The 27,977-nt window shown below is 48.5% G+C and overlaps 1 protein-coding gene across 1 annotated transcript in view; it reads right to left on the reverse strand.

Annotated features, from left to right (window-relative positions):
* Nucleotides 1-315: 315 nt before the first annotated feature.
* Nucleotides 316-27,977, reverse strand: part of PSME4 (proteasome activator subunit 4) — a 129,059-nt gene continuing 101,397 nt past the window's right edge. The window contains exons 40-47 of the mRNA XM_038750814.1: nucleotides 26,866-27,074; nucleotides 25,170-25,255; nucleotides 23,149-23,277; nucleotides 22,185-22,340; nucleotides 15,603-15,765; nucleotides 10,629-10,762; nucleotides 6,939-7,077; nucleotides 316-1,996 (exon numbers count right to left, since the gene is read on the reverse strand). Coding sequence (XP_038606742.1) covers nucleotides 6,943-7,077; nucleotides 10,629-10,762; nucleotides 15,603-15,765; nucleotides 22,185-22,340; nucleotides 23,149-23,277; nucleotides 25,170-25,255; nucleotides 26,866-27,074 — 1,012 coding nt within the window. The 3' untranslated portion in view covers nucleotides 316-1,996; nucleotides 6,939-6,942. The remainder of the gene's footprint in view (nucleotides 1,997-6,938; nucleotides 7,078-10,628; nucleotides 10,763-15,602; nucleotides 15,766-22,184; nucleotides 22,341-23,148; nucleotides 23,278-25,169; nucleotides 25,256-26,865; nucleotides 27,075-27,977) is intronic.

Here is a 27,977-nt window from a genome sequence, read left to right on the forward strand (position 1 = left end):
GTCACCTCCCCAGCGCTTAGAACAGTGCTTTGCACAGAGTAAGCGCTTAATACCATGATTATTATTATCATTATTAATAATACAGTGCCGGACACATAGTACACACAAATACCATTAAAAAAAAAATGATAATTCACGGGGACATCAGGTTTCTAGCCGTCAGATAGTATTATCATCAATTTTAGGTTACCCCTCATTCTTCCCCATCAGACAGAATTCTGGGGGACAGTAAAGGCAGCACATATCACACACAGGGAGCCCCCGTGACGCCACCGATGACCAAGTTCTCTCCCGGGACACGAGACGAAAGCCAGATGTTACAAACGCTTCATTTATTGGGTTTGAAACTAGGTCCACGTTTGAAAATCATCCTTTTTGGCACTACGCTCTACGGTGACTACGTCTGTGCCCGGACCCTCGGTGACTACTACAATAGGACTCCTGCCGCGCCGAGTCCAGTCGTTCGCCGGCAGGCAGCTGTTTTCCCCGAACCTATCGTAGTGTTTCTAGGAGGAAGACTGTACAGGTTGTGTGAAAGGCGAACCACACGCACACACCGACTTGTGAATTCTCTCGGTTTTAGGAGGCACCTTGCGTTCTACAATCTCATCCGAGCAGAACGTGTGTGAGCATTTCGGAATGAGCACAGGAGCTGCATTGCAATCCAGACGTACTGATGAGATAAAATGAAATTCATAAGGGGGGGAGAAAACAGCGGGAACGAAAACCAACAACGAAAAACTGAAAAAAAACAAAAGGAAGGCCCAGGTAACTGAGAATAATGAAAATAATTTAAACACACAAATGATGGCATCCGATCGGCTCCAAGAGCCAGAATCACTATAGTATTAACATCTAAGTGAATCTTTACAAGTTCATTTCACAATGGTGTCGTGTAAAAGGTGGCGGTCTGTACAGTGCCGTGCCGAGGCAAAGCCTCTAGAGTTTATACAGTCTTGTACATCTATGTAACATATATTAAACAGGTCAATTAAATAGCCGAGAGTCGTCAGTCTCTCAACGATGTCGCGGGCCAAAAATATACAGAACTTTCACAAACGCAGCAGTCTTCCATTAATGCAAGGAAATTTTTTTTTTTTTTAGAGGGGCTAATGATGTTTGTAAAGAAGAATACGAGGTAAAAAAAAAAATCAACCATTCAGTGCTTTTTTTATACACACACTGGATATACACTCACACACACACACACGCACTCCGATCCCAATTACGACGCTGCTCGAGGACCCTCGGTTTTTCCGCTTTCGACTCCGTTCCTCCCCAAAACCGCCGTCGGAGGGAGGGAGGCGGAGGGACGAGGGCTATCGGGGAAGCTGAAGTGGAGTCCTCCTCGGTGAGCACCTGCCTAGATTATCAACGCTCGCCCCTGCTCCTCCTTCCTCTGGCTGCCCCGACCCTCCTCCTCCTCCTCCGACCGCCTGACCGGCGAGGAGGGCGGGCAGGCGGGATTTCGAAGCCGCCCTCCGGTTCAACCGACGTCTACTGAGAGGTTCCCAAGCGGAGGGCCGCGGAGACCCGGCCGAACCCATCTGCGGACGGCCCACTTCGATCCTCGGGTGGGTTTGCTGTTTTTATTTTAAAAAGAGAGGCTCCCGTTCTCTGGCAACCAACGCCACGTTCGCAATTAACGTCGGTGGGTTCCCGGTCGGGGCAGGGGGAAGGGATGGTCTGGGCCGGCGACTCGGACGGCGGGAGGAACGTGGATGGAAACCCGGGGCCGCCCGGCAGATGTCAAGGGGAGCGGCGTTCCCGGAAGCCGGCGGGGCCTCTCGAGCCGGGAGGGGAATTTGGGAGCGGCGGTCTTTGAGGGCTACAGCCTGAGGTTGGAACTGCACGTCTGGATAAAAAGAAGGACACAAAAAGAGCTTCCGTTCGGCACCGGGATTTCCGAGTCCAAAAGTTTCCGAGGTGGAGTTTGGAAACGGGTTTCCTTTAGCCCCACGGTAGGGTTTCTCGGCTTCTTCGCCGGACGAAGAACCTGTAAGGGAGTATAAAGATTCCAGATGAAACCCGACCCAGAGGTCGGACCCGAGGTGAAAATGCCGAGCCTCATCTTCCACAACGCGGCCGCGGACTCGATACTGGGGAGGGGGCGGGGGAGAGGTCTCCCTGGTGGGAAGACACCGAGGCCGCCTTCTCCTAGGCTCTAGACGGGAAGCTCGTTATGGGTGGGGAATGCGTCTGCTCAGTCTGTTGTGGCGTGCTTTCCCAAGCGCTTAACTAATACCGTGCTCTGCAGGTAGTGAGTGCTCAGGGAAGACCATCGATGGAATGAGGCGCACGGCCCTCATTACTCTGGAGAACCTTTAACCCGAGAACATGAGATCGTAAAGCTCACCCCCAATCTCGTTTTTATTGAAAACACCATCCACGATTCTAAGATTTCAAAACTCGAGGTTGAAGACCTTCAGCGGCTGAGTTTTGCAGTGTAATGCGGCCCCTTTTTTTCCTCCTCCCTCCCGGGCGCCCCGGAGGGTAGTTCCCTGTTCTGCCCACCTTAGAGATGTTCGGTTTAGATTCTGCACTAGCCTGATTTAGAGGTTTGCTTGCCGATTAAACCGTGTGCTTGCTGCTGCACATTCACTGTACATATTCACTATTCTATTTATTTCATTTTGTTAAAATATTTTGTTTTGTTGTCCGTCTCCCCCTTCTAGACTGTGAGCCGGCTGTTGGGTAGGGACCGTCTCTATATGGTGCCAACTTGGACTTCCCAAGCGCTTAGTACACAGTACACTTAGTATACTTAGTACACTTAGTGCTCTGCACACAGTAAGCGCTCAATAAATACTGACTGACTGAATGAATGAATAAAGGGAACATGAGATCATAATACATCAATACAAATAAATAAATAAATACAAACATACATATGTTTGTATATATTTTTTACTCTATTTTACTTGTACATATCTATTCTATTTATTTTATTTTGTTACTATGTTTGGTTTTGTTCTCTGTCTCCCCCTTCTAGACTGTGAGCCCACTGTTGGGTAGGGACTCTATATGTCGCCAACTTGGACTTCCCAAGCGCTTAGTACAGTGCTCTGCACACAGTAAGCGCTCAATAAATACGACTGACTGACTGAATGAATGAATAAAGGGAGCATGAGATCATAATACATCAATACAAATAAATAAATACAAACATATATATGCTTGTATATAGTTTTTACTCTATTTTACTTGTACATCTCTATTTATTTTATTTTGTTAATATGTTTGGTTTTGTTCTCTGTCTCCCCCTTCTAGACTGTGAGCCCACTGTTGGGTAGGGACTGTCACTATATGTCGCCAACTTGGACTTCCCAAGCGCTTAGTACAGTGCTCTGCACACAGTAAGCGCTCAATAAATACTGACTGACTGAATGAATGAATAAAGGGAACATGAGATCATAATATATCAATACAAATAAATAAATACATAAATACAAACATATATATGTTTGTATATATTTTTTACTCTATTTTACTTGTACATCTGTATTCTATTTATTTTATTTTGTTAATATGTTTGCTTTTCTTCTCTGTCTCCCCCTTCTAGACTGTGAGCCCACTGTTGGGTAGGGACTGTCTCTATATGTTGCCAACTTGTACTTCCCAAGCACTTAGTACAGTGCTCTGCACACAGTAAGCGCTCAATAAATACGACTGACTGACTGAATGAATGAATAAAGGGAGCATGAGATCATAATACATCAATACAAATAAATAAATACAAACACATATATGTTTGTATATATTTTTTACTCTATTTTACTTGTACATCTCTATTCTATTTATTTTATTTTGTTAATATGTTTGGTTTTGTTCTCTGTCTCCCCCTTCTAGACTGTGAGCCCGCTGTTGGGTAGGGACTGTCTCTATATGTCGCCAACTTGGACTTCCCAAGCGCTTTAGTACAGTGCTCTGCACACAGTAAGCGCTCAATAAATACGATTGATTGATATAAAGGGCTCCGCTACTGGGTGAGATCAATCAGAGGCCCATCCAGCCCGGCATTCTGATGGGGTCAGCGGCAACCGGACGCTCAGGGGAACCGGTTAATAGTCGCCCTCCTGGATAGCCACCTGTGTGGCTGGACGTGGACCACCTTGACCTCCCAAAACTTTCTCGTTAGTCACCCCCTGTTGCCGATGAATTCACCAAGCCCTTCTTGTGTTCACTGGTTCTCCGCCTGCCCAGAGTCCCGGGGGAACAAATTCCACACCTGGCACTTCTTCTTCCCCTCAGGGTTGGCCCAGAGTAACAAAGACCACCCGTGACCTTCTGGCACCCCTCATTCTCTGGCTGTCCCTCAGGGGGGCGGGCAGGGCTTCATTCATTCATGCATTCGATCGTATTTATTGAGCGCTTACTGTGTGCAGAGCACTGTCCTAAGCGCTCGGGAAGTACAAGTTGTCTGAAGCGTTGTGGGGCGATGGAAGACACAATCCACCATCCAAGCAGTTGTCATTGCTACATTCGGCCTACGGCATCACCTCCCCGCCGCAACCGTCTCCCACTCCCTCCTGCGTCACCCTCCCATTTGGATTTGCACCCGTTACTCACCGCTTCCACGGCACCTACGTATATATCCATCACTTTCGTATTTACATTAATGTCTGTCTTCGTCTAGATTGCAAGCTCACTGAGGGCCGGGAACATGAGGGCCGGGAACAGGGCTGGGATTAAGACTGTGAGCCCCCCGTGGGACAGCCTGATCACCTTGTATCCTCCCCAGTGCTTAGAACAGTGCTTTGCACATAGTAAGTGCGTAACAAATACCATTGTTATTATTAAGTGCGGGGGTAAACGCAAGGTAATCAGAATGGATTACCTACCTCCTTCCTCTCCCATGGCACCTACGTATATATCCATCATTTTCGTATTTACATTAACGTCTGTCTTCATCTAGACTGCAAGCTCACTGAGGGCCGGGAACATGAGGGCCGGGGTTAAGACTGTGAGCCCCCTGTGGGACAGCCTGATCACCTTGTATCCCCCCGAGCGCTTAGAACAGTGCTTTGCACATAGTAAGTGCGTAACAAATACCATCGTTATTATTAAGTGCGGGGGTAAACGCAAGGTAATCAGAATGGATTACCTACCTCCTTCCTCTCCCCACAGCACCTGTATATATGTTTGTACAGTTTTATTACTCTATTTTACTTGTACATATTTACTATTCTATTTATTTTGTTAATGATGGGCATTTAGCTTTAATTCTATTTATTCTGACGCCTTGACACCTGCCCACCTGTTTTGTTTTGTTGTCTGTCTCCCCCTTCTAGACTGTGAGCCCGTTGTTGGGTAGGGACTGTCACTATATGTCGCCAACTTGTCCTTCCCAAGCGCTTAGTACAGTGCTCTGCACACAGTAAGCGCTCAATAAATACGACTGAATGAATGAATGAATGTGTACCAACTCTGCTATACTGGACTCTTCCAAGGGCTCAGTTCAGTGCTCTGCACACAGTGAGCGCTCAACGAATGCCATTCGACTGATAGGCTGTAAGCTCCTTGTGGTCAGGGAAACACAGTAAGTACTCAATAAACATGAATGTATATATGTATATATGTTTGTACATATTTGTTACTCTATTTATTTATTTATTTTACTTGTACATATCTATTCTATTTATTTTATTTTGTTAGTATGTTTGGTTTTGTTCTCTGTCTCCCCCTTTTAGACTGTGAGCCCGCTGTTGGGTAGGGACTGTCCCTAAATGTTGCCAACTTGTACTTCCCAAGCGCTTAGTACAGTGTTCTGCACACAGTAAGCGCTCAATAAATACGATTGACTGAATGACTCCTTTATGTATCAAGCGCTTAGTACAGTGTTCTGCACACAGTAAGCGCTCAATAAATACGATTGAATGAATGAATGTATCTATATATAGTCATAATTGATTTACTTTATTTATATTAATGTCTGTCTCCCCCTCTAGAGTGTGAGCTCATTGTGGGCAGGGAATATTTCTGATGCTATATTGGACTCCCCCAAGCGCTTAGTACGGGGCTTTGCACACAGTGAGCACTCAATAAATACGATCAATAATAATAATTTAGGCGCTCCCCCCTCCCGGCGAGGAGGGAGTTGGGGATACTGAGGGTAGTAACTGTGACTCCGTCGCTCTCCCGTACAATCGGCGCCGCCGCTCCCGTGCAATCAGCCACCCCAATCAATCAATCGTATTTACTGAGCGCTTACTGTGTGCACAGCACTGTTCCCCATCTGTTCCCCGTCGTCGGGAGTCATCATCATCATCAATCGTATTTATTGAGCGCTTACTGTGTGCAGAGCACTGGACTCAGCGCTTGGGAAGTACAAATTGGCAACATATAGAGACAGTCCCTACCCAACAGTGGGCTCACAGTCTAAAAGGGGGAGACAAAACCAAACATACTAACAAAATAAAAAATAAATAGAATAGATATGTACAAGTAAAATAAATAAATAGAGTAATCAATATGTACAAACACATATACATATACACAGGTCCAGTTGAGGACAGAAAGGTACCGAGAAGGTACTGAGAAGCAGCGTGGCTGAGAAGCAGCGTGGCTCGGTGGAAAGAGCCCGGGCTTTGGAGTCAGAGGTCGTGGGTTCGAATCCCGGCTCTGCCAACTGTCAGCCGTGTGACTTTGGGCAAGTCACTTCACTTCTCGGGGCCTCAGTTCCCTCATCAGTAAAATGGGGGTTAAGGCTGTGAGCCCCACATGGGACAACCTGATCACCTTGTATCCTCCCCAGCGCTTAGAACAGTGCTTTGCACATAGTGAGCGCTTAATAAATGCCGTCATTATTATTATTATTATTATTATTATTATTATTATTATTACCGAGCTAGGACCCAGAGCCGAAACTCTAACCCACCCCAAGACCTGGCCCTGTCCGCCGCGAGGACCCGGCATTTTGGGGGGCGGGCCGGTCTTACCCGTCTAGGCGTAATAGCACGGGGACACGAGGAGGTCTGTGAGAACCAGCAGCTGGTCGTCGGTGAACTGCTGTTTGTGCTCCTGCCAGTTGTCGTGGTGCGTCCTCCGGAAGTTGGACAACGTCTTCTTTACGGTCATCTGTGGGATGGGCCACGCGGACACGTTAACGCGCCGGCTCGTGGCAGGTCATCCGGAAAGAACCCCCACTGCCCAACTTGGAGGGGAACCCAGGGGGGTCTCCCCCCACCCCGCCTTACCTCCTTCCCCTCCCCACGACACCTGTATATATGTATATATGTTTGTACAGATTTATTACTTATTACTTATCCCAGACTGAGCCCCTTCCTTCCTCTCCCCCTCGTCCCTCTCTCCATCCCCCCAATCTTACCTCCTTCCCTTCCCCACAGCACCTGTATATATGTATATATATTTGTACATATTTATTACTCTATTTATTTATTTATTTTATTTGTACATATCTATTCTATTTATTTTATTTTGTTAGTATGTTTGGTTTTGTTCTCTGTCTCCCCCTTTTAGACTGTGAGCCCGCTGTTGGGTAGGGACTGTCTCTATATGTTGCCCATTTGTACTTCCCAAGCGCTTGGTACAGTGCTCTGCACATAGTAAGCGCTCAATAAATACGATCAATGATGATGATGATTACTGTATTTATTTGTACATGTTTATTCTATTTATTTTATTTTGTTAATATGTTTTATGTTCTCTGTCTCCCCCTTCTAGACTGTGAGCCCACTGTTGGGTACGGACCGTCTATATGTTGCCAACTTGTACTTCCCAAGCGCTTAGTACAGTGCTCTGCACACAGTAAGCGCTCAATAAATACGATTAAATGAATGAATGAATGACTGGTTTCTCGGAACGAATGGAGTTTTAAAATTCGGTCTTTTTTTTAACGGTCTGGATTCAGCGCTTACTACGTGTCCTAAGCGCTGGGGTAGATACATGGTAATCGGGTGGGGAAGCGGCATGGCCTAACGAGTCAGAGTCAGAAGGACCTGGGGTTCCGCCACTGGTCTGTTGTGTGTGCGACCCTGGGCAAGTCAGTTATCCGGGCCTCAGTTACCTCATCTGTAAAATGGAGCTTAAGAGTGTGAGCCCTGTGGGACGTGGACTGTGTCCAACCTGATTTGCTTCTACCTATTCCAGTGTTTAGAGCAGTGCCTGGTACAGAGTAAGTGCTTAATACCAATACAAACAAGGTCAGACACAGCCCCCGTCTCACACGGGGCTCAGAGTCTAAGTAGGAGGAGAACAGGTATCGAATCCCCATTTTGTAGTTGAGGAAACTGAGGCACAGAGAATGTGTGGGAAAGGAATATAATAATAATAATGATGGCATTTATTAAGTGCTTACTATGTGCAAAGAACTGTTCTAAGCGCTGGGGAGGTTACAAGGTGATCAGGTTGTCCCACGGGGGGCTCACAGTCTTAAACCTCATTTTACAGATGAGGTAACTGAGGCCTAGAGAAGTTAAGTGACTTGCCCAAAGTCACACAGCTGACAATTGGCAGAGCCGGGATTTGAACGCATGACCTCTGACTCCAAAGCCCGGGCTCTTTCCACTGGTCTACCCTGCTTCCATATTCTATTCCATTGACTATGTCTACCAACTCTGTTTTACTGTACTCTCCCAAGCACTTAGTAAACAGTAAGCCCTCAATAATAATAATGTTGGCATTTGTTAAGCGCTTACTATGTGCAAAGCACTGTTCTAAGCACCGGGGGGGTACAAAGTGATCAGGTTGTCCCACGTGGGGCTCACAGTCTTAATCCCCATTTTACAGATGAGGTCACTGAGGCTCAGAGAAGTTAAGTGACTTGCCCAAGGTCACACAGCAGACATGTGGCGGAGCCGGGATTCAAACCCCATGAACTCTGACTCCAAAGCCCGGGCTCTTTCCACCGAGCCACGCTGCTTCTCAATGCAATCGACTGATCGGTTGCTACAGGTCACGCGGCACGCAAGCGGCAGAGCCGGGATTAGAACCCAAGTCCTTTGGTTCCCAGGCCCGTACTTTAGTCACTGGGCCCCGCTGCTTCTCTTTGAATCAGTAGGCGCTCAGATGTCCGAGAACAACACGAGCGCCCGGCCCGTTTCAACGCTTCTAATTCCTCTTACTGGTAACAGGCTTTTATGACTGTGAGCCCACTGTTGGGTAGGGACCGTCTCTCTATGTTGCCAACTTGTACTTCCCAAGCGCTTAGTACAGTGCTCTGCACACAGTAAGCGCTCAATAAATACGACTGAATGAATGAATGACTGGATGTAAAGTTTGTTGCAAGAGCGCATCAAGTATTGGTTACTCCTGACGGGTCCACAGAAGATCAGGCTTCACGGTAAAGCCTGCCCCTCGGTTTCCCTCTGCAAATCAGAGGCTCGTTTGCAGGCTAAGAGTTTTCCAGAAGGGATTTCTCTGAGGAATGGCTTCTAGGTATCCCAGAGGACGGGCTCGCCGCGCACTGCACTGGCCAAACGGGTGGCCCTGCGCAGGTGAGGAGATTCTGTCTTTCCGGAGAGGCGGGCAAGACCCTGCCCGATTCTCTCGGACGGCTGTGACGAAGACGTTAACCATCGAGGCCTTGTTAACTGGGGTGCCCCCTTAGCCCTCAATTCATTTCTCATCTCCCTTCAGACGGCCTCCAAATCCCGCTTTAGCCGTGAAGTATTCCCAGCCCCTCTGCACAGGCAGACGGACATCCGGACACATCTATTATACTCTTATTACTTCTCCTAGCCTTCCCAGACTGAGCCCCTTCCTTCCTCTCCCCCTCGTCCCCCTCTCCATCCCCCCATCTTACCTCCTTCCCTTCCCCACAGCACCTGTATATATGGATATATGGTTGTACATATTTATTACTCTATTTATTTATTTATTTATTTATTTTACTTGTACATTTCTATCCTATTTATTTTATTTTGTTGGTATGTTTGGTTCTGTTCTCTGTCTCCCCCTTTTAGACTGTGAGCCCACTGTTGGGTAGGGACTGTCTCTATGTGTTGCCAATTTGTACTTCCCAAGTGCTTAGTACAGTGCTCTGCACATAGTAAGCGCTCAATAAATACGATTGATTGATTGATCGATTGATCCTAGCCTCAGTAAACTGGAAGGTCCGTCTCCCCTGCTGCAGCGTCAACTTCTTGGGGGCTGAGGCCGTGTCTACCGATCCTCTTGCTCTCTCCTCGATGCCTAGTGGCTTTGCAAACAGGAGGAGGTCAGTACCACTGTTTGATTGAGGTGAGCTTCATTTTGGGAACTGCCTCCCTCAGGGCCGCGAAGGATTCCTGGGGGGAATCCCCCAGAATTCCCGATATGATGGAGCACCAACCCCCAGGGGGTGACGGGAAGCAGGGTGGGGCTCACGAGGCCTTTGCTCACGGGCAAGTCCGGAGGGAAGCTTGGAAGCCGACGGCCCCGGGGGTGGGAAGAGGCAAGGGATAGGCCCAATTTCCCCGTCCTGGAGACTGGACACCTCCCCGCCCTGCCCCTCGAAGCGGCAGACGGATGGTGACGACAGCGGCACTTCGCCACGGGAGGACGGGGAGGTAGCCGGAGATCTGTGCCACCAGCACGACGGCTCTACTGAGAACCAGGCGAGGGCTTGGATTTTGTGTTCTTACGGCCCTCGAGAGGCCCGGGTCCCGAGACGGGGGCTTTTTTTTTACCTCAATAGGCTGGGGGTCGTTCAGGTGGGCGCTGAGGTTCATCAGGAGCTGCGGCATCCAGGTGGGGACGTCGTAAGGGCTCGACAAGATACAGGCCCCGAGCCCGAGCACCCCGGCGTGACGCTTGACCAGCTCTGCAGAGACGAGACGCCGTCACGCCAGGGCGAGACCCCGGGGGCCCCTTACCCCGCTGGGGCGGTTTGGTGGGTACCGGCCACCCGACCCAACCCACCCACGTTCCAACTCATCGGAAACTCAGCCCCGTACGCACAAACGGCAGCGGCTGACACGGGGGGGGAGGGCGGGATGGCTGGGCGTTTGTAGGGAAGGCAATCGTACGAATCAATCGTATTTACTGAGCGCTTTCTGTGTGCAGAGCACTGCACAGAAGCAGCGTGGCTTAGTGGAAAGGGTGCGGGCTTGGGAGTCGGGAGGATGTGGGTTCTAATCCTGCCGCCACCACTTGCCTGCTGTGTGAACTTCAAGGCCCTGCTGAGAGCTCACCTCCTCCAAGAGGCCTTCCCAAACTGAGCCCCTTCCTTCCTCTCCCCCTCATCCCCATCTTACCTCCTTCCCTTCCCCACAGCACCTGTATATATGCACATATGTTTGTACATATTTATTACTCTATTTATTTATTTTACTTGTCCATATCTATTCTATTTATTTTATTTTGTTAGTATGTTTGGTTTTGTTCTCTGTCTCCCCCTTTCAGACTGTGAGCCCCCTGTTGGGTAGGGACTGTCTCTATATGTTGCCAATTTGTACTTCCCAAGCGCTTAGTACAGTGCTCTGCACATAGTAAGCGCTCAATAAATACGATTGATTGATTGACTGATTGAACTTGGGCAAGACGTTTCACTTCTCTGTGCCTCAGTTACCTCGACTGTAAAATGGGAATTAAGACCGTGCGCCCCATGGGGGGCAACCCATTTACCTTGTATCTACCCCAGCGCTTACAACGGTGCTTGGCCCATAGTGCTTAATACTATAATTATTATTTACTATCATTATTATTATTATTACTAAGCGTTTGGAAGGGTACAATATAAAAGAGCTGGCAGACATGATCCCTACCCACAGTGAGCTTACAATTTAGAGGACAAGCTTACCCTCAAGAAGGCGACAAAAGAAGCTTCGCTTTTTCTACGCTTTGGCCCAGTGCTCTGCACACAGTAAGCCCTCACAAAGTTCTACTGATTGCCTCTAGACTGCATACTTACTGTGGGCAGGGAATGTGTCAACCCACTCTGTTGCACTGTATCATCATCATCATCATCAATCGTATTTATTGAGCGCTTACTATGTGCAGAGCACTGTACTAAGCGCTTGGGAAGTACAAATTGGCAATATATAGAGACAGTCCCTACCCAACAGTGGGCTCACAGTCTAAAAGGGGGAGACAGAGAACAAAACCAAACATACTAACAAAATAAAATAAATAGAATAGATATGTACAAATAAAATAAATAAATAAATAAATAGAGTAATAAATCTGTACAAACATATATACATATATACAGGTGCTGTGGGGAAGGGAAGGAGGTAAGATGGGGGGGATGGAGAGGGGGACGAGGGGGAGAGGAAGGAAGGGGCTCAGTGTGGGAAGGCCTCCTGGAGGAGGTGAGCTCTCAGCAGGGCCTTGAAGGGAGGAAGAGAGCTAGGTTGGCGGATGGGCAGAGGGATTGGGGGCATTCCAGGCCCGGGGGATGATGTGGGCCGGGGTTCAATGGCGGGACAGGCGAGAACAAGGTACGGTGAGGAGATCAGCGGCGGAGAAGCGGAGGGTGCGGGCTGGGCTGGAGAAGGACAGAAGGGAGGTGAGGTAGGAGGGGACGAGCTGATGGCCAGCCTGGAAGCCCAGGGTGAGGAGTTTCTGCCTGATGCGCAGATTGATTGGTAGCCACTGGAGATTTTTGAGGAGGGGAGTAACGCCCAGAGCGTTTCTGGACAAAGACAACCCGGGCAGCAGCATGAAGTATGGACTGAAGTGGAGAGAGACCCGAGGATGGGAGATCAGAGAGAAGGCTGATGCAGTAGTCCAGACGGGATAGTCACAAGCGCTCAGTACAGCGCTCTGCACCCAGTAAGCGCTCAATAAACACCATTGATCGTTTGCTTGATTTAACTAGAAAGGCCCTGGAGGGGCCTGAAGATCAATTCCTGTTCATTCTTAGAATAATACGGAAGTAATCTAGAGCTGAAAAGGTAGGGAACCAGCCTCTCAGAGCCAGAAGGCTTGGTAATGTACACTTGGCTCTCCCTTAAAGTGTCTTTTCCTGACAGGTTCTGGGGCAAACACTCCTGTGGAAATAGAGGTTTTCTCCCCGCATGCTCCGGGCCCTCCTCCGCCCAGGTTCCTCAGAGCGGGTTCCTCCTGTTCCAGGATCCGGGCCGACCTGAGAATGGAGCTGATCGGGGCCAGAGGGGAGCGGATTTATGAGAGGCCAGAGGTTCTGCTCTTCATCATCATCATCAATCGTATTTATTGAGCGCTTACTGTGTGCTTGGGAAGTACAAATTGGCAACATATAGAGACAGTCCCTACCCAACAGTGGGCTCACAGTCTCAAAGAATAATAATAATAATGATGGCATTTATTAAGCGCTTACTATGTGCAAAGCACTGTTCCAAGCGCTGGGGAGGTTACAAGGTGATCAGGTTGTCCCATGGGGGGCTCACAGTCTTAATCCCCATTTTGCGGATGAGGTAACTGAGGCACAGCGAAGTGAAGTGACTTGCCCAAAGTCACACAGCTGACAATTGGTGGAGCCAGGATTCGAACCCATGACCTCTGACTCCAAAGCCCAGGCTCTTTCCACTGAGCCACGCTGCTTCTCAAGCTCACCCTTCACCCCTATTCAATGGGTTCCCCCCTTCTAGACTGCGAGCCCACTGTTGGGTAGGGACTGTCTCTATTGGTTGCCAAATTGTACTTTCCAAGAGATTAGTACAGTGCATTGCACACAGTAAGTGCTCAATTAAATGACTGACTGAATGAATTAATAATAATAATAATAATAATGGTATTTGTTAAGTGCTTACTGTGTGCCAAGCACTGTTCTGAGCATTGGGGTGGATACAAGGTAATCGGGTTGTAGGGATTGTCTCTATTGGTTGCCAAATTGTACTTTCCAAGGGATTAGTACAGTGCACTGCACACAGTAAGCGCTCAATTAAATGACTGAATGAATGAATTAATAATAATAATAATAATAATAATAATGGTATTTGTTAAGTGCTTACTGTGTGCCAAGAACTGTTCTAAGCATTGAGGTGGATACAAGGTAATCGGGTTGTAGGGACTGTCTCTATTGGTTGCCAAATTGTACTTCCAAGAGATTAGTACAGTGCACTGCACACAGTAAGCGCTCAATTAAATGACTGACTGAATGAATTAATAATAATAATAATAATAATAATAATGGTATTTGTTAAGTGCTTACTGTGTGCCAAGCACTGTTCTAAGTATTGGGGTGGATACAAGGTAATCGGGTTGTAGGGATTGTCTCTATTGGTTGCCAAATTGTACTTTCCAAGAGATTAGTACAGTGCACTGCACAAGTAAGCGCTCAATTAAATGACTGACTGACTGAATTAATAATAATAATAATAATAATGGTATTTGTTAAGTGCTTACTGTGTGCCAAGCACTGTTCTAAGCACTGGGATGGAAACAAGGTAATCAGGTTGTAGGGACTGTCTCTATTGGTTGCCAAATTGTACTTTCCAAGAGATTAGTACAGTGCACTGCACACTCTAAGCGCTCAATTAAATGACTGAATGAATGAATTATTATTATTAATAATAATAATGGTATTTGTTAAGTGCTTACTGTGTGCCAAGCACTGTTCTACGCATCGGGGTGGATACAAGGTAATCAGGTTGTAGGGATTGTCTCTACTGGTTGCCAAATTGTACTCTCCAAGGGATTAGTAGAGTGCATTGCGCACAGTAAGCGCTCAATTAAATGACTGAATGAATTAACAATAATAATAATAATAATGGTATTTGTTAAGTGCTTCCTGTGTGCCAAGCACTGTTCTAAGCATTGGGGTGGATACAAGGTACTCGGGTTGTAGGGATTGTCTCTATTGGTTGCCAAATTGTACTTTCCAAGAGATTAGTACAGTGCATTGCACACAGTAAGCGCTCAATTAAATGACTGAATGAATTAATAATAATAATAATAATAATAATAATGGTATTTGTTAAGTGCTTACTGTGTGCCAAGCACTGTTCTAAGCATTGGGGTGGATACAAGGTACTCGGGTTGTAGGGATTGTCTCTATTGGTTGCCAAATTGTACTTTCCAAGAGATTAGTACAGTGCATTGCACACAGTAAGCGCTCAATTAAATGACTGACAATGAATGAATGAATTAATAATAATGATGATGGTATTTGTTAAGTGCTTACTGTGTGCCAAGCACTGTTTCAAGCATTGGAGTGGATACAAGGTAATCAGGTTGTCCCACGAGGGGCTCACAGACTTAATCCTTTTAGACCGTGAGCCCGCTGTTGGGTAGGGACCGTCTCTATATGTTGCCAACTTGTACTTCCCAAGCGCTTAGTACAGTGCTCTGCACACAGTAAGCGCTCAATAAATACGACTGATTGATTAATCCCCACTTTACAGATGAGGTAACTGAGGCACAGAGAAGTGAAATGACTTGCCCAAGGTCACTCAGCAGACAAGTGGCAGAGCTGGGATTCGAGCCCACGTCCTCTGAGTCCCAAGCCCGTGCTCTTGCTGCCTCTCAGGGAGGGGGAGAAGGGCATTAAATAGATAAAATGACAGCTAGGTACATGAGTGCTGTCGTCATGAGCGGGGAATGTGTCAGTTTATTGCTCTTCGTCCTTTCCCCAGCCCCGCGTACGGCGCTGTGCACACAGCAGGCCCTTGATAACTGCGACCGACCCACTGGCTGAGAGACATTAAAAACCACCCGACGAGCCGGCAGGGTGCCCTTACCCGCCGACGGGATGGTATCGCCCACGGTGCCCGGGTCGCGCTTCCTTTTCTTCGGGAGTTTGGTCTTGCAGAGCTGCTCGAAGTGGGCCTGCATGGGGCCGTCCATGGTGAGGAAGTTGCACTGCAGTAACCCGCTCAGGGTGGTCGCCGCCATCTCCCGCACCTGCCGACGGAGACGGGAGGAGGAGGAGGAGGAAGAAGAGGAAGAGGAAGAGGAGGAGGAGGAGGAGGAGGAGGAGGCGTTGGCCGCCGCCGTCCCGCAGGCTGCCCCAGAGGCCCTTGCTTCTTGCTACCTCTCTTTGGAAGCCCAGTCATGTCAAACCCTCGGCCCAAACTGTTCATTCGCTAGTTCAATCGTACTTACCAATAATAATAGTAGTTCGTGCTATTATTAGGGTACTTGTTAAGCGCTTAGTGTGTGCCAAGCACTGAGGTAGATACAGGTTAAGCAGGTTATACTGATGATAATAATAATAATAATAATAATAATGGCATTTGTTAAGCGCTTACTATGTGCAAAGCACTGTTCCAAGTGCTGGGGGGGGATACAAGGTGATCAGGTTGTCCCACGTGGGGCTCACGGTCTTAATTCCCATTTTACAGATGAGGTAACTGAGGCTCGGAGAAGTTAAGTGACTTGCCCAAGGTCAGACATGTGACGGAGCTGGGATTCGAACCCAGGACCTCTGACTCCAAAGCCCGGGCTCTTTCCACTGAGCCAAGCTGCTTCTCAACTGATACTGATTATTATTATTATTAAGGTACTTGTTAAGCGCTTACTGTGTGCCAAGCACTGTTCTAAGCGCTGAGGTAGATACAGGTTAAGCAGGTTATACTGATAATAATTATAATATAATGGCATTTGTTAAGCGCTTACTATGTGCAAAGCACTATTCTAAGCGCTGGGGGGGGATACAAGGTGATCAGGTTGTCCCACGTGGGGCTCACAGTCTTAATTCCCATTTTACAGATGAGGCAACTGAGGCTCGGAGAAGTTAAGTGACTTGCCCAAGGTCAGACATGTGACGGAGCTGGGATTCGAACCCATGACCTCTGACTCCAAAGCCCGGGCTCTTTCCACTGAGTCAAGCTGCTTCTCAACTGATACTGATTATTATTATTATTAAGGTACTTGTTAAGCGCTTACTGTGTGCCAAGCACTGTTCTAAGCGCTGAGGTAGATACAGGTTAAGCAGGTTATACTGATAATAATTATAATATAATGGCATTTGTTAAGCGCTTACTATGTGCAAAGCACTATTCTAAGCGCTGGGGGGGGATACAAGGTGATCAGGTTGTCCCACGTGGGGCTCACAGTCTTAATTCCCATTTTACAGATGAGGTAACTGAGGCTCGGAGAAGTTAAGTGACTTGCCCAAGGTCAGACATGTGACGGAGCTGGGATTCGAACCCATGACCTCTGACTCCAAAGCCCGGGCTCTTTCCACTGAGCCAAGCTGCTTCTCAACTGATACTGATTATTATTATTATTAGGGTACTTGTTAAGCGCTTACTGTGTGCCAAGCACTGTTCTAAGCGCTGAAGTAGATACAGGTTAAGCAGGTTATACTGATAATAATAATAATAATGGCATTTGTTAAGCGCTTACTATGTGCAAAGCACTGTTCTAAGCGCTGGGGGGGATACAAGGTGATCAGGTTGTCCCATGTGGGGCTCACAGTCTTAATTCCCATTTTACAGATGAGGTAACTGAGGCTCAGAGAAGTTAAGTGACTTGCCCAAGGTCAGACATGTGACGGAGCTGGGATTCAAACCCATGACCTCTGACTCCAAAGCCCGGGCTCTTTCCACTGAGCTAAGCCGCTTCTCAACTGATACTGATTATTATTATTATTATTAGGGTACTTGTTAAGCGCTTACTGTGTGCCAAGCACTGTTCTAAGCGCTGAGGTAGATCCAGGTTAAGCAGGTTATACTGATGATAATAATAATAATAATAATAATGGCATTTGTTAAGCACTTACTATGTGCAAAGCACTGTTCTATGCGCTGGGGGGGATACAAGGTGATCAGGTTGTCCCACGTGGGGCTCACAGTCTTTAATCCCCATTTTACAGATGAGGTAACTGAGGCTCGGAGAAGTTAAGTGACTTGCCCAAGGTCAGACATGTGACGGAGCTTGAATTCGAACCCATGACCTCTGACTCCAAAGCCCGGGCTCTTTCCACTGAGCCAAGCCGCTTCTCAACTGATACTGATTATTATTATTATTAGGGTACTTGTTAAGCGCTTACTGTGTGCCAAGCACTGTTCTAAGCGCTGAGGTAGATACAGGTTAAGCAGGTTATACTGATGATAATAATAATAATAATAATGGCATTTGTTAAGCGCTTACTATGTGCAAAGCACTGTTCTAAGCGCTGAGGTAGATCCAGGTTAAGCAGGTTATACTGATGATAATAATAATAATAATAATAATGATGGCATTTGTTAAGCACTTACTATGTGCAAAGCACTGTTCTATGCGCTGGGGGGGATACAAGGTGATCAGGTTGTCCCACGTGGGGCTCACAGTCTTTAATCCCCATTTTACAGATGAGGTAACTGAGGCTCGGAGAAGTTAAGTGACTTGCCCAAGGTCAGACATGTGACGGAGCTTGAATTCGAACCCATGACCTCTGACTCCAAAGCCCGGGCTCTTTCCACTGAGCCAAGCCGCTTCTCAACTGATACTGATTATTATTATTAGGGTATTATTAGGGTATTATTAGGGTACTTGTTAAGCGCTTACTGTGTGCCAAGCACTGTTCTAAGCGCTGAGGTAGATACAGGTTAAGCAGGTTATACTGATGATAATAATAATAATAATAATAATGGCATTTGTTAAGCACTTACTATGTGCAAAGCACTGTTCTATGCGCTGGGGGGGATACAAGGTGATCAGGTTGTCCCACGTGGGGCTCACAGTCTTTAATCCCCATTTTACAGATGAGGTAACTGAGGCTCGGAGAAGTTAAGTGACTTGCCCAAGGTCAGACATGTGACGGAGCTTGAATTCGAACCCATGACCTCTGACTCCAAAGCCCGGGCTCTTTCCACTGAGCCAAGCCGCTTCTCAACTGATACTGATTATTATTATTAGGGTATTATTAGGGTATTATTAGGGTACTTGTTAAGCGCTTACTGTGTGCCAAGCACTGTTCTAAGCGCTGAGGTAGATACAGGTTAAGCAGGTTATACTGATGATAATAATAATAATAATAATGGCATTTGTTAAGCGCTTACTATGTGCAAAGCACTGTTCTAAGCGCTGAGGTAGATCCAGGTTAAGCAGGTTATACTGATGATAATAATAATAATAATAATAATGATGGCATTTGTTAAGCACTTACTATGTGCAAAGCACTGTTCTATGCGCTGGGGGGGATACAAGGTGATCAGGTTGTCCCACGTGGGGCTCACAGTCTTTAATCCCCATTTTACAGATGAGGTAACTGAGGCTCGGAGAAGTTAAGTGACTTGCCCAAGGTCAGACATGTGACGGAGCTTGAATTCGAACCCATGACCTCTGACTCCAAAGCCCGGGCTCTTTCCACTGAGCCAAGCCGCTTCTCAACTGATACTGATTATTATTATTAGGGTATTATTAGGGTATTATTAGGGTACTTGTTAAGCGCTTACTGTGTGCCAAGCACTGTTCTAAGCGCTGAGGTAGATACAGGTTAAGCAGGTTATACTGATGATAATAATAATAATAATAATGGCATTTGTTAAGCGCTTACTATGTGCAAAGAACTGTTCTAAGCGCTGGGGGGGGGGTACAAGGTGATCAGGTTGTCCCATGTGGGGCTCACAGTCTTTAATCCCCATTTTACAGATGAGGTAACAGGCTCAGAGAAGTTAAGTGACTTGCCCAAGGTCACACAGCAGACATGTGACGGAGCTGGGATTCGAACCCATGACCTCTGACTCCAAAGCCCGGGCTCCTTCCACTGAGCCAAGCTGCTTCTCAACTGATACCGATGTCGGTCTCCCCCTCTAGACTGTACGCTTGTTGTTGGCAGGCAGCGTGTCTTCTCACTGCGATGCCGTACTCTCCCAAGTGCTGAGCTCAGCGCTCTGCACACGGTAAGCGCTCAATAAATCCCACTGAATGAACAGCATGTGTACATGGGGCTGACGCCGTGATTTCAACGCACTTTCCAGAGCCCCCGCCTACTGGCTTTGCTGTACCAATCGACGGAATTGAGTGCTGACCACTGTGCAGGGCACCGTTTCTAAGCACTTGGGAGGGAAATTAGCAGGCACGTTCCCTGCTCGTAATGAGCTTACAGTCTAGAGGGCTGTATCCAACAGAAATCTGGGAAAACGGGTCCTCAAGACCCCAGGCTGGGCCAATAATTCCCCCATTCCCATTGAATCATCATCATCAATCGTATTTATTGAGCGCTTACTATGTGCAGAGCACTGTGCTAAGCGCTTGGGAAGTACAAATTGGCAACATATAGAGACAGTCCCTACCCAACAGTGGGCTCACAGTCTAAATAATTGAACCTTATTTCCTACTAGCCTTCTCCTCAAATCAACAGTCCCGTCCCAGCCGCCCGACCGTACTCGCCGCTCCTGTTTCTTACAAGTTCCACAGGCCCCTCTGTTATTAAACTGCCCAACTCCACCTGAAATATTTTCATTTATCTCGGGGTGAGGGGGCGTTGGAAGGATTAACGCCCCATGAGCCCCTCAAACGCCCTCAAACGTGTCAGGCTTCCGCCGACCGACCGCGAGATCAGAGGCAAGGGGCTCCCACTTGGGCTGTACGATGTTAACGGGATGGAAATTGCCCCCTTGGAACATGCTGTTCTAAGGCTCCTCTCCTCAAAGGTGCTGGGGGCTGTCATAATTTATTTTGTTAGTATGTTTGGTTTTGTTCTCTGTCTCCCCCTTTTAGACTGTGAGCCCACTGTTGGGTAGGGACTGTCTCTGTATGTTGCCAATTTGTACTTCCCAAGCGCTTAGTACAGTGCTCTGCACATAGTAAGCGCTCGGTAAATACGATTGATGATGATGATGATGATAATGAAGCCTAACGCCGGCTCTCCGTTTGCATTTCAACAGCTCATTATGCCAACAGGGTCGGCTTCATTAGTAGGGGTGGCAAGCCTGAACTGCCTTTGCTGGCATCATCATCATCAATCGTATTTATTGAGCGCTTACTGTGTGCACAGCACTGTGCTAAGCACTTGGGAAGTACAATTTGGCAACATATAGAGACAGTCCCTACCCAACAGTGGGCTCACAGTCTAAAAGGGGGAGATAGAGAACAAAACCAAACATACTAACAAAATAAAATAAATAGAATAGATATGTACAAGTAAAATAAATAAAGAGTAATAAATATGTACAAACATATATACATATATACAGGTGCTGTGGGGAAGGGAAGGAGGTAGGATGGGGGGGATGGAGAGGGGGACGAGGGGGAGAGGAAGGAAGGGGCTCACAGCGGTGGTTTAGTGGCTAGAGCCCGGGCATGGGAGTAAGAAGGCTCTGGATTCTAATCCCGGCTCCCCTACTTGTCAGCCGTGGGACCTTGGGCAAGTCACTTCACTTCTCTGGGCCTCAGTAACCTCATTTTTAAAATGGGGATTAAGACGGTGAGCAGGATTAAGAGTGTGAGCCCCAGGTGGGATGGGGACTGTGTCCAACCTGATTATCTTGAATCTACCCCAGTGTTTAGAAGGGCGCTTGACACATAGTAAGGGCTTAACAAATACCATCATCATTATTATTATTAGCCCGCGGTCCCCCACTCTGGGTCACGGGCCACTCGAGGGGCACGGCTCCAGAGTGGGACTCAGTGCCCATCACTGTCCAGGCACAAGCGAGGCCCCGAATCATCCCCGACCCTGGCCCACGATGGTACCATTCACTCGATCGTATTTATTAAGCACTTAAAGTGTGCAGAGCACTGTACTAAGCGCTTGGGGAGTACAAGTTGGCAACATGTAGAGACGGTCCCTACCCAACAACGGGCTCACAGTCTAGAAGGGGTTGACAGACAACAAAACATGTGGACAGGTGTCAAGTCGTCAGAACAAACAGAATTAAAGCTAAATGCACAAATTCCTCATCTGTAAAATGGGGATTAAGACTGCGAGCCCTGTGGCTTAGGGACTGTGTCCGACCTGATTATCTTGTATCTACCCCAGTGCTTAGTAGAGTACCTGACACACAGCATTAAAACCAACAAAAACAAATGAGGACATCCACTGGCGGGCCTGTCAAGGTCTTCCCCTGCAGCAAGGAACACCTAGAAACAGGGCCTGTCCAAAAAGGTGTCACTTTGGGCACTCTTCGCACTCAGAACTGGCCCGGCATTTCCCCCCGGCAGCGTTTTGGATCTCAGCAACCAGCCACCCCCGTCCCAGAGCAAACTCGGGATGGCCCTCCCCCTTCTAGACTGTGAGCCCACTGTTGGGTAGGGACTGTCTCTATATGTTGCCAACTTGTACTTCCCAAGCGCTTAGTACAGTGCTCTGCACACAGTAAGTGCTCAATAAATACAATTGATTGATTGACCTTTCGGTCCGGTTGCTTCGGTTCCTTTTTTTTTTTTATTACCTCGAGCTGTTCGTCTTCCAGAAGGTTTATAACCAGCCACCTGATGTTTTTGACGGCTTCTTCGTTGTTGAGGAAGATGAAGAGATTGTAGAACACCATGGTCTGGAGGTAGGTGAGCACCGTGTAGCGAGCGTGCCAGGAACCGCTCCTTGCTGTCTGTGAAGGAAGGGGAAGCCGGCGCAATGTCGGGGAGAGGCGGAGGCGGGATCCCGCCTGGCTCTGCCACGTCGGCGGGGGCAGGACGGGAGAGGAGACGAGGGGTTTCTGCTCGGCCTGTGTCCCCTGGATGCAAATCCGCCACCTCTGCGTCCCTCGGGGTGCCCCTGCCCCCTCATCGTAGAACAGGGAGAGGGGCACGGACAACACGGCGTGGGCCGAGGGGCTTTGAGCAACGGACGATGGAGGAAGTGGGGTCTTTCCTTCTTCACGTTGCGTCTCCCGATTCTCCGGGAGGCACGGCCACGGAGAGGAGGGCGGGGACCCGACCAGAGCCGAATGGAGCTATGCGCTTCCCGGATCTAAATGAGGTCCAAAGGCTGGAAGCAGGGTGGCCTAGTGGAAAGAGCGTGGGCCTGGGGAGGCAGATGACGCTCGTTCTGATCCCGGCTCCGAACAGGTGATACCAGTTCTTGAGGGTGGGGAGGGGAAAGGAGGGGAGAATCAAAGTGAGCAGGCCCCCCCCGCCCAACCAAAAAAAAATGAGCCAGAAAATCTGCCCATTTTACTTCTGTTTCTTGTCCACTGTGGACTAAGTCAGTGACAGAACTGGGAAAGAACGCAGGTTTGTGTCTCTGGCCATCCATCTTATTTCTGACCACAAGAGCGGCCAGCCTCAAGGTGAAAATGTAAGCCTCTGTCTTGACCCCCCCGGACAAAAACGGAGGCACCGCTTTGCCTCAGAGCAGGAAACAGGATAGGATAGGACCCCCAGCTCTCACAGAGGTTCAGACCAGCCACCACTTACTTGTTTAAGCACCTGAAGCACCAAAGGCACTTGCTGAGGATACAGCAAACCCTGAGACATGAGGGACAGGCACACCTTCGCATCTCTTTTAAGTTCATCGTAGCTGTTGTCGTTCTCCACCGGGGCAATCTAAGAAGCAAACACGAGCCAAAGCTGGAGTTAAGGAATACTCTCGCTGAAGGGGGCCCCGGCGTACTCGCGCCGATTTCTCTTGAAATAAACCTTCCCTGTCGGTGGTATTTATCGAGCGCGCTGTACTAAGCGTTTGGGAGAGGACAATACAGCCGAATCAACAGACACGTTCCCTGCCTTTGTGTGGTAATGCTAGGGCCGTCAGCTGGAGATGGGGGATGTTATGAAAACTGCACTGGCGTCGAGTCTGTTATAAGCATGATATGGACCCAGAAGAGCTCGCTTGTCCTTCCGGGTGCCTTCTGCCCAAATAAGCTGCTTTTCCACCCCGTGGAAGGAAAACGCTCTGAGGCTCTTTAGGACTCCGCGTTTCTCGGTCAAGCAGAGGAACGGCGCGGCATAATGGATAGACTGTGAGCCCATCGTTGGGTAGGGACCGTCTCTATATGTTGCCAACTTGTACTTCCCAAGCGCTTAGTACGGTGCTCTGCACACAGTAAGTGCTCAATAAATACGATTGAATGCATGAATGAATGAATAGAGCACAGGTCTGGGAATCAGAAGGACCTGGGTTCTAATGCTGGCTCCTGCCACGTGTCTGCTCTGTGACCGTGGACAAATCACTTCACTTCTGTGGGCCTCGGTTACATCGGCTGTAAAATGGAGATTACGACTGTGAGACAGGGGCTGTGTCCAACCTGATTACCTTGCATCTACCCCAGAGCTTAGAACAGTGCTTGGCACATAGAAAGCGCTAAGCAAGTACCAAAATTATGATTGAAGAAGAAATCCCGCGTGCCTGGGTCATGGCAATCCGACAACGGCCCTGGGAAGTCAGAGGACCTGGGCCCTAATCCCGGCTCCGCCACACGTCTGCTGTGTGACCGTGGGCAAGTTGCTTCACTTCTCTGGGTCTCAGTTCCTTCATTTGGGATGGGGATTGTGTCCGATCTGATTTGCTTGGATCTATCCCAGAGCTTGGTACAGTACCTGCCACGTGGTAAGTGCTCAACAACCTACCCTGAACACTTATACACAAGAGCTATGGGTGGGGACATAAGCATATGTCAACGTGCTCATTTACACCTACATGCCTATCCTGACCCCACTCGTATTAGCCCTCAGTATCCTGCAGTGTCTTCTCTTGCTGCCTCCATTTGTATCTATTTGGTGTGTGCTTGGATGTCTCCGATGTTGAGGGTGACGTCGTGGGAGGTTTCAGCCGGCCTCCAAGCCGCGGGGCGGGGGGATTGGAGGGCGGACCTGTCGTTAGCCATCACCTCCAACTGGAGAACCACCGCTGACGGTCGTCCTCCAAATTTAACCTTTCTTACGCTCAGCATTCCGCCTCAGTCCTCCTTGTCGAATTTTACTTGCCACGACCACTACAGTCTGCTTGCGTTAGGGTGGCCAAACCCCACGTGGCAGTCGGGGCCCCCATCCCACCCTCCCCGCGCCTCAGTAGACCCTACTGAGAGCTCACCTCCTCCAGGAGGCCTTCCCAGACTGAGCCCCTTCCTTCCTCTCCCCTTCGTCCCCCTTTCCATCCTCCCCATCTTACCTCCTTCCCTTCCCCACAGCACCTGTATATATGTATGTACATACTTATTACTCTATTTATTTATTTTACTTGTACATATCTATTCTATTCATTTTATTTTATTAGTATGTTTGGTTTTGCTCTCTCTCTCCCCCTTTTAGACTGTGAGCCCACTGTTGGGTAGGGACTGTCTCTATATGTTGCCAACTTGTACTTCCCAAGCACTTACTACAGTGCTCTGCACACAGTAAGCGCCCAATAAATACGATTGATTGATTTCTCCGACCCTGCCACCCCCCTGCCCGCCATTCAAGCCCCACGGCTCTCCCGAAACGTCCTGGCCCCTTACCTTGAAAAACAGAGGGAGAAGCTGGAGCTGCTCTGCGACGGCCGTGGAGAAGGACCGTCCCGCGCTGGCCATCAGCCACTTCAAGACTGTTGGGAAATGCGACAGGATGGACACTCTGAGAGACGGGGCCGGAGAGCCCACCCTCCTGAAGCCCCCCTCCCCAGGAACCCCCCCACGAGGGCCTCTTCCGGGCAGGAGCCCTTTCGCTCATTCATAATAATGATGGCATTTATTAAGCGCTTACTATGTGCAAAGCACTGTTCTAAGCACTGGGGAGGTTACACGGTGATAAGGTTGTCCCACGGGGGGCTCACAGTCTTAATCCACATTTTCCAGATGAGGGAACTGAGGTAGAGAGAAGGGAAGTGACTTGCCCAAAGTCACACAGCTGACAATTGGCAGAGCTGGGATTTGAACCCATGACCTCTGACTGCATGACACTAGCCTGGCGGGGATATTGGAAGAAAACCTCTCCCACATTCCCCAGGCCTGCCCTTCTCCCCAGCAAGGTCGAAACTGCCCACTTGTGATAAAATTAAGCTGGAGCCCACGGCGGGGTCATTGGCTGCATCTATTCTTTAACATCTACGGTCAGTTCTGCTAGAACGCGGGCTTCCGGGATACCATCTGGGTGAGAATGCCACGGTGGGAGAACTGGGGCACCCACTTCCCACAACACCAGTCCCTTCTGGGTACGACGGAGCACATAGTTTGGCAGCAAGGAGGATTGGGGTAGGAGGACACAGTCGGACGCCCATAAGCACCCAGTAACAAACGCCACCGGCTGACTGGAGTCGGTGGAGGAGCTGAGCTGCTCCGCTTCCCAGCTTCTGCCTCGGCCTCCCTGGGTTGTACGGTGTTGTATGCTTTTACGAATTTACAGTATTATATCAGTAGAACTGCAATGGGGGTGGGAGGGGAAGCGTTCTGCTACTGGCGGACAGGACGATAATATAGGAATTTGTATGAGAAACATCATCAGGGGGCGGGGGTCTTCAAAGCACCACCCGATAATCCCCATCGAATCAACAGTTCCTACAATGTGGTTCCCCTCTAACCAGAGATAATAATAATAATAGTAATAATAATGATGCCGTTTATTAAGCGCTTACTATGTGCAAAGCACTGTTCTAAGCGCTGGGGAGGTTACAAGGTGATCAGGTTGTCCCACGGAGGGCTCACAGTCTTAATCCCTATTTTACAGATGAGGCAACTGAAGCACAGAGGTTAAGTGACTTGCCCAAAGTCACACAGCTGACAATTGGTGGAGCCGGAGTTTGAACCCATGACCTCTGACTCCAAAGCCCGGGCTCTTTCCACTGAGTCACGCTGCTTCCGTGTCGCGAAAGATATAGCTGCGCTTGGGACTTCTGGCGCCTAATTTCTAAATCTCTCCCATGCCGCCAAACAAAATCGACATCCTCTACTTCCCGACTGGACCCGGTTCATCGCCTTCCCTGCAACGGTGGGCATCTGCCTTCTACAGACTCCCTGAATACTCGACTTGGGAAGGGCCACGAGAGGTTCATCTCCGGCCAGTTGAACGCCAAGCTATCTCAGGGACAGACGGGTGACTAAAGTCCAAACCCAAATGCACCTGAGACGTTAATGCCTTTTTACCGGGTTCAACGACTTGAGGCCAAAGCATCCCCGTTTATCCGACAAGCTCCGTCCCCGACGAAGCCGAGTGACTCACTCGTTTTCAAGAGCTTGATGCCCTGAGTTCTTTCGTCTTGTTCCCCGACTCCGTTCTCTTCCATGACGTGGTTCTGAATTTCCTCGTCGATCTCCAGGAGAGGTTTTAATCTCGCCAAGACCCGGGCGGTGAACTCGGGGACCCGAGGGGACTCGGTGGGGGCCGTGTTGGGCAAGGAAACGTCAATCATGAATATGTAGGTCAACACGCTGGAAGGGAAAGTAGCCAAGAGCGGAAGAAAGGATATTAGAAGGCTCCGATTCTCGGGCAAACTTCGAGAGACGTCGCGACCCGGGGACGGGCAGTCTCTGAATCTCCACCTTCCCGATGCGGCTCTGAGCCCGCAGTTGGGTAGGGGCCGTCTCTATATGTTGCAAGCTTGTACTTCCCAAGCTCTTAGTACAGTGCTCTGCATACAGTAAGCGCTCAATAAATACGACTGAATGAATGAATGAACTAGGGCATCATCGGCCGTACCCAAGATGTCTTTTTAATAATAATAATAATAATACTGACAATAATAGATGTGGTATTTGTTAAGCGCTTACTATGTGTCAGGCACTGTAATAATAACTGTGGTACTTGTTTACTTGTACATATCTATTCTATTTATTTTATTTTGTTAGTATGCTTGGTTTTGTTCTCTGTCTCCCCCTTTTAGACTGTGAGCCCACTGTTGGGTAGGGACTGTCTCTATACGTTGCCAATTTGTACTTCCCAAGCGCTTAGTACAGTGCTCTGCACATAGTAAGCGCTCAATAAATACGACTGATGATGATGATGATGTTAAGCGCTTACTATGTGCCAAGCACTGGGGTAAACACAAGGCAGTCAGGTTGGACGCAGTCCCTACCCCACACGGGGCTCACGCCCTTAATCCCCATTTTACAGATGAGGTAACTGAGGTCCAGAGAAGTGAAGTGACTTTGTCCAAGGACTCGCAGCAGACGTATGCCACAGTCAGCTCTAACCACTAAGCCATGCTGCTTCTCAAATAATAATTACGGTATTTGTTAAGCGCTTACTATGTGCCAGGCACTGTACTAAGCGCTGGGGTGGATACGAGCAAACTGGTTTGGACACGGTCCTTGTTCCACATGGGTTCTGTTCTT

This window comes from Tachyglossus aculeatus, chromosome 9 (genome assembly GCF_015852505.1).
Source record: "Tachyglossus aculeatus isolate mTacAcu1 chromosome 9, mTacAcu1.pri, whole genome shotgun sequence".
NCBI lineage: Eukaryota > Metazoa > Chordata > Mammalia > Monotremata > Tachyglossidae > Tachyglossus > Tachyglossus aculeatus.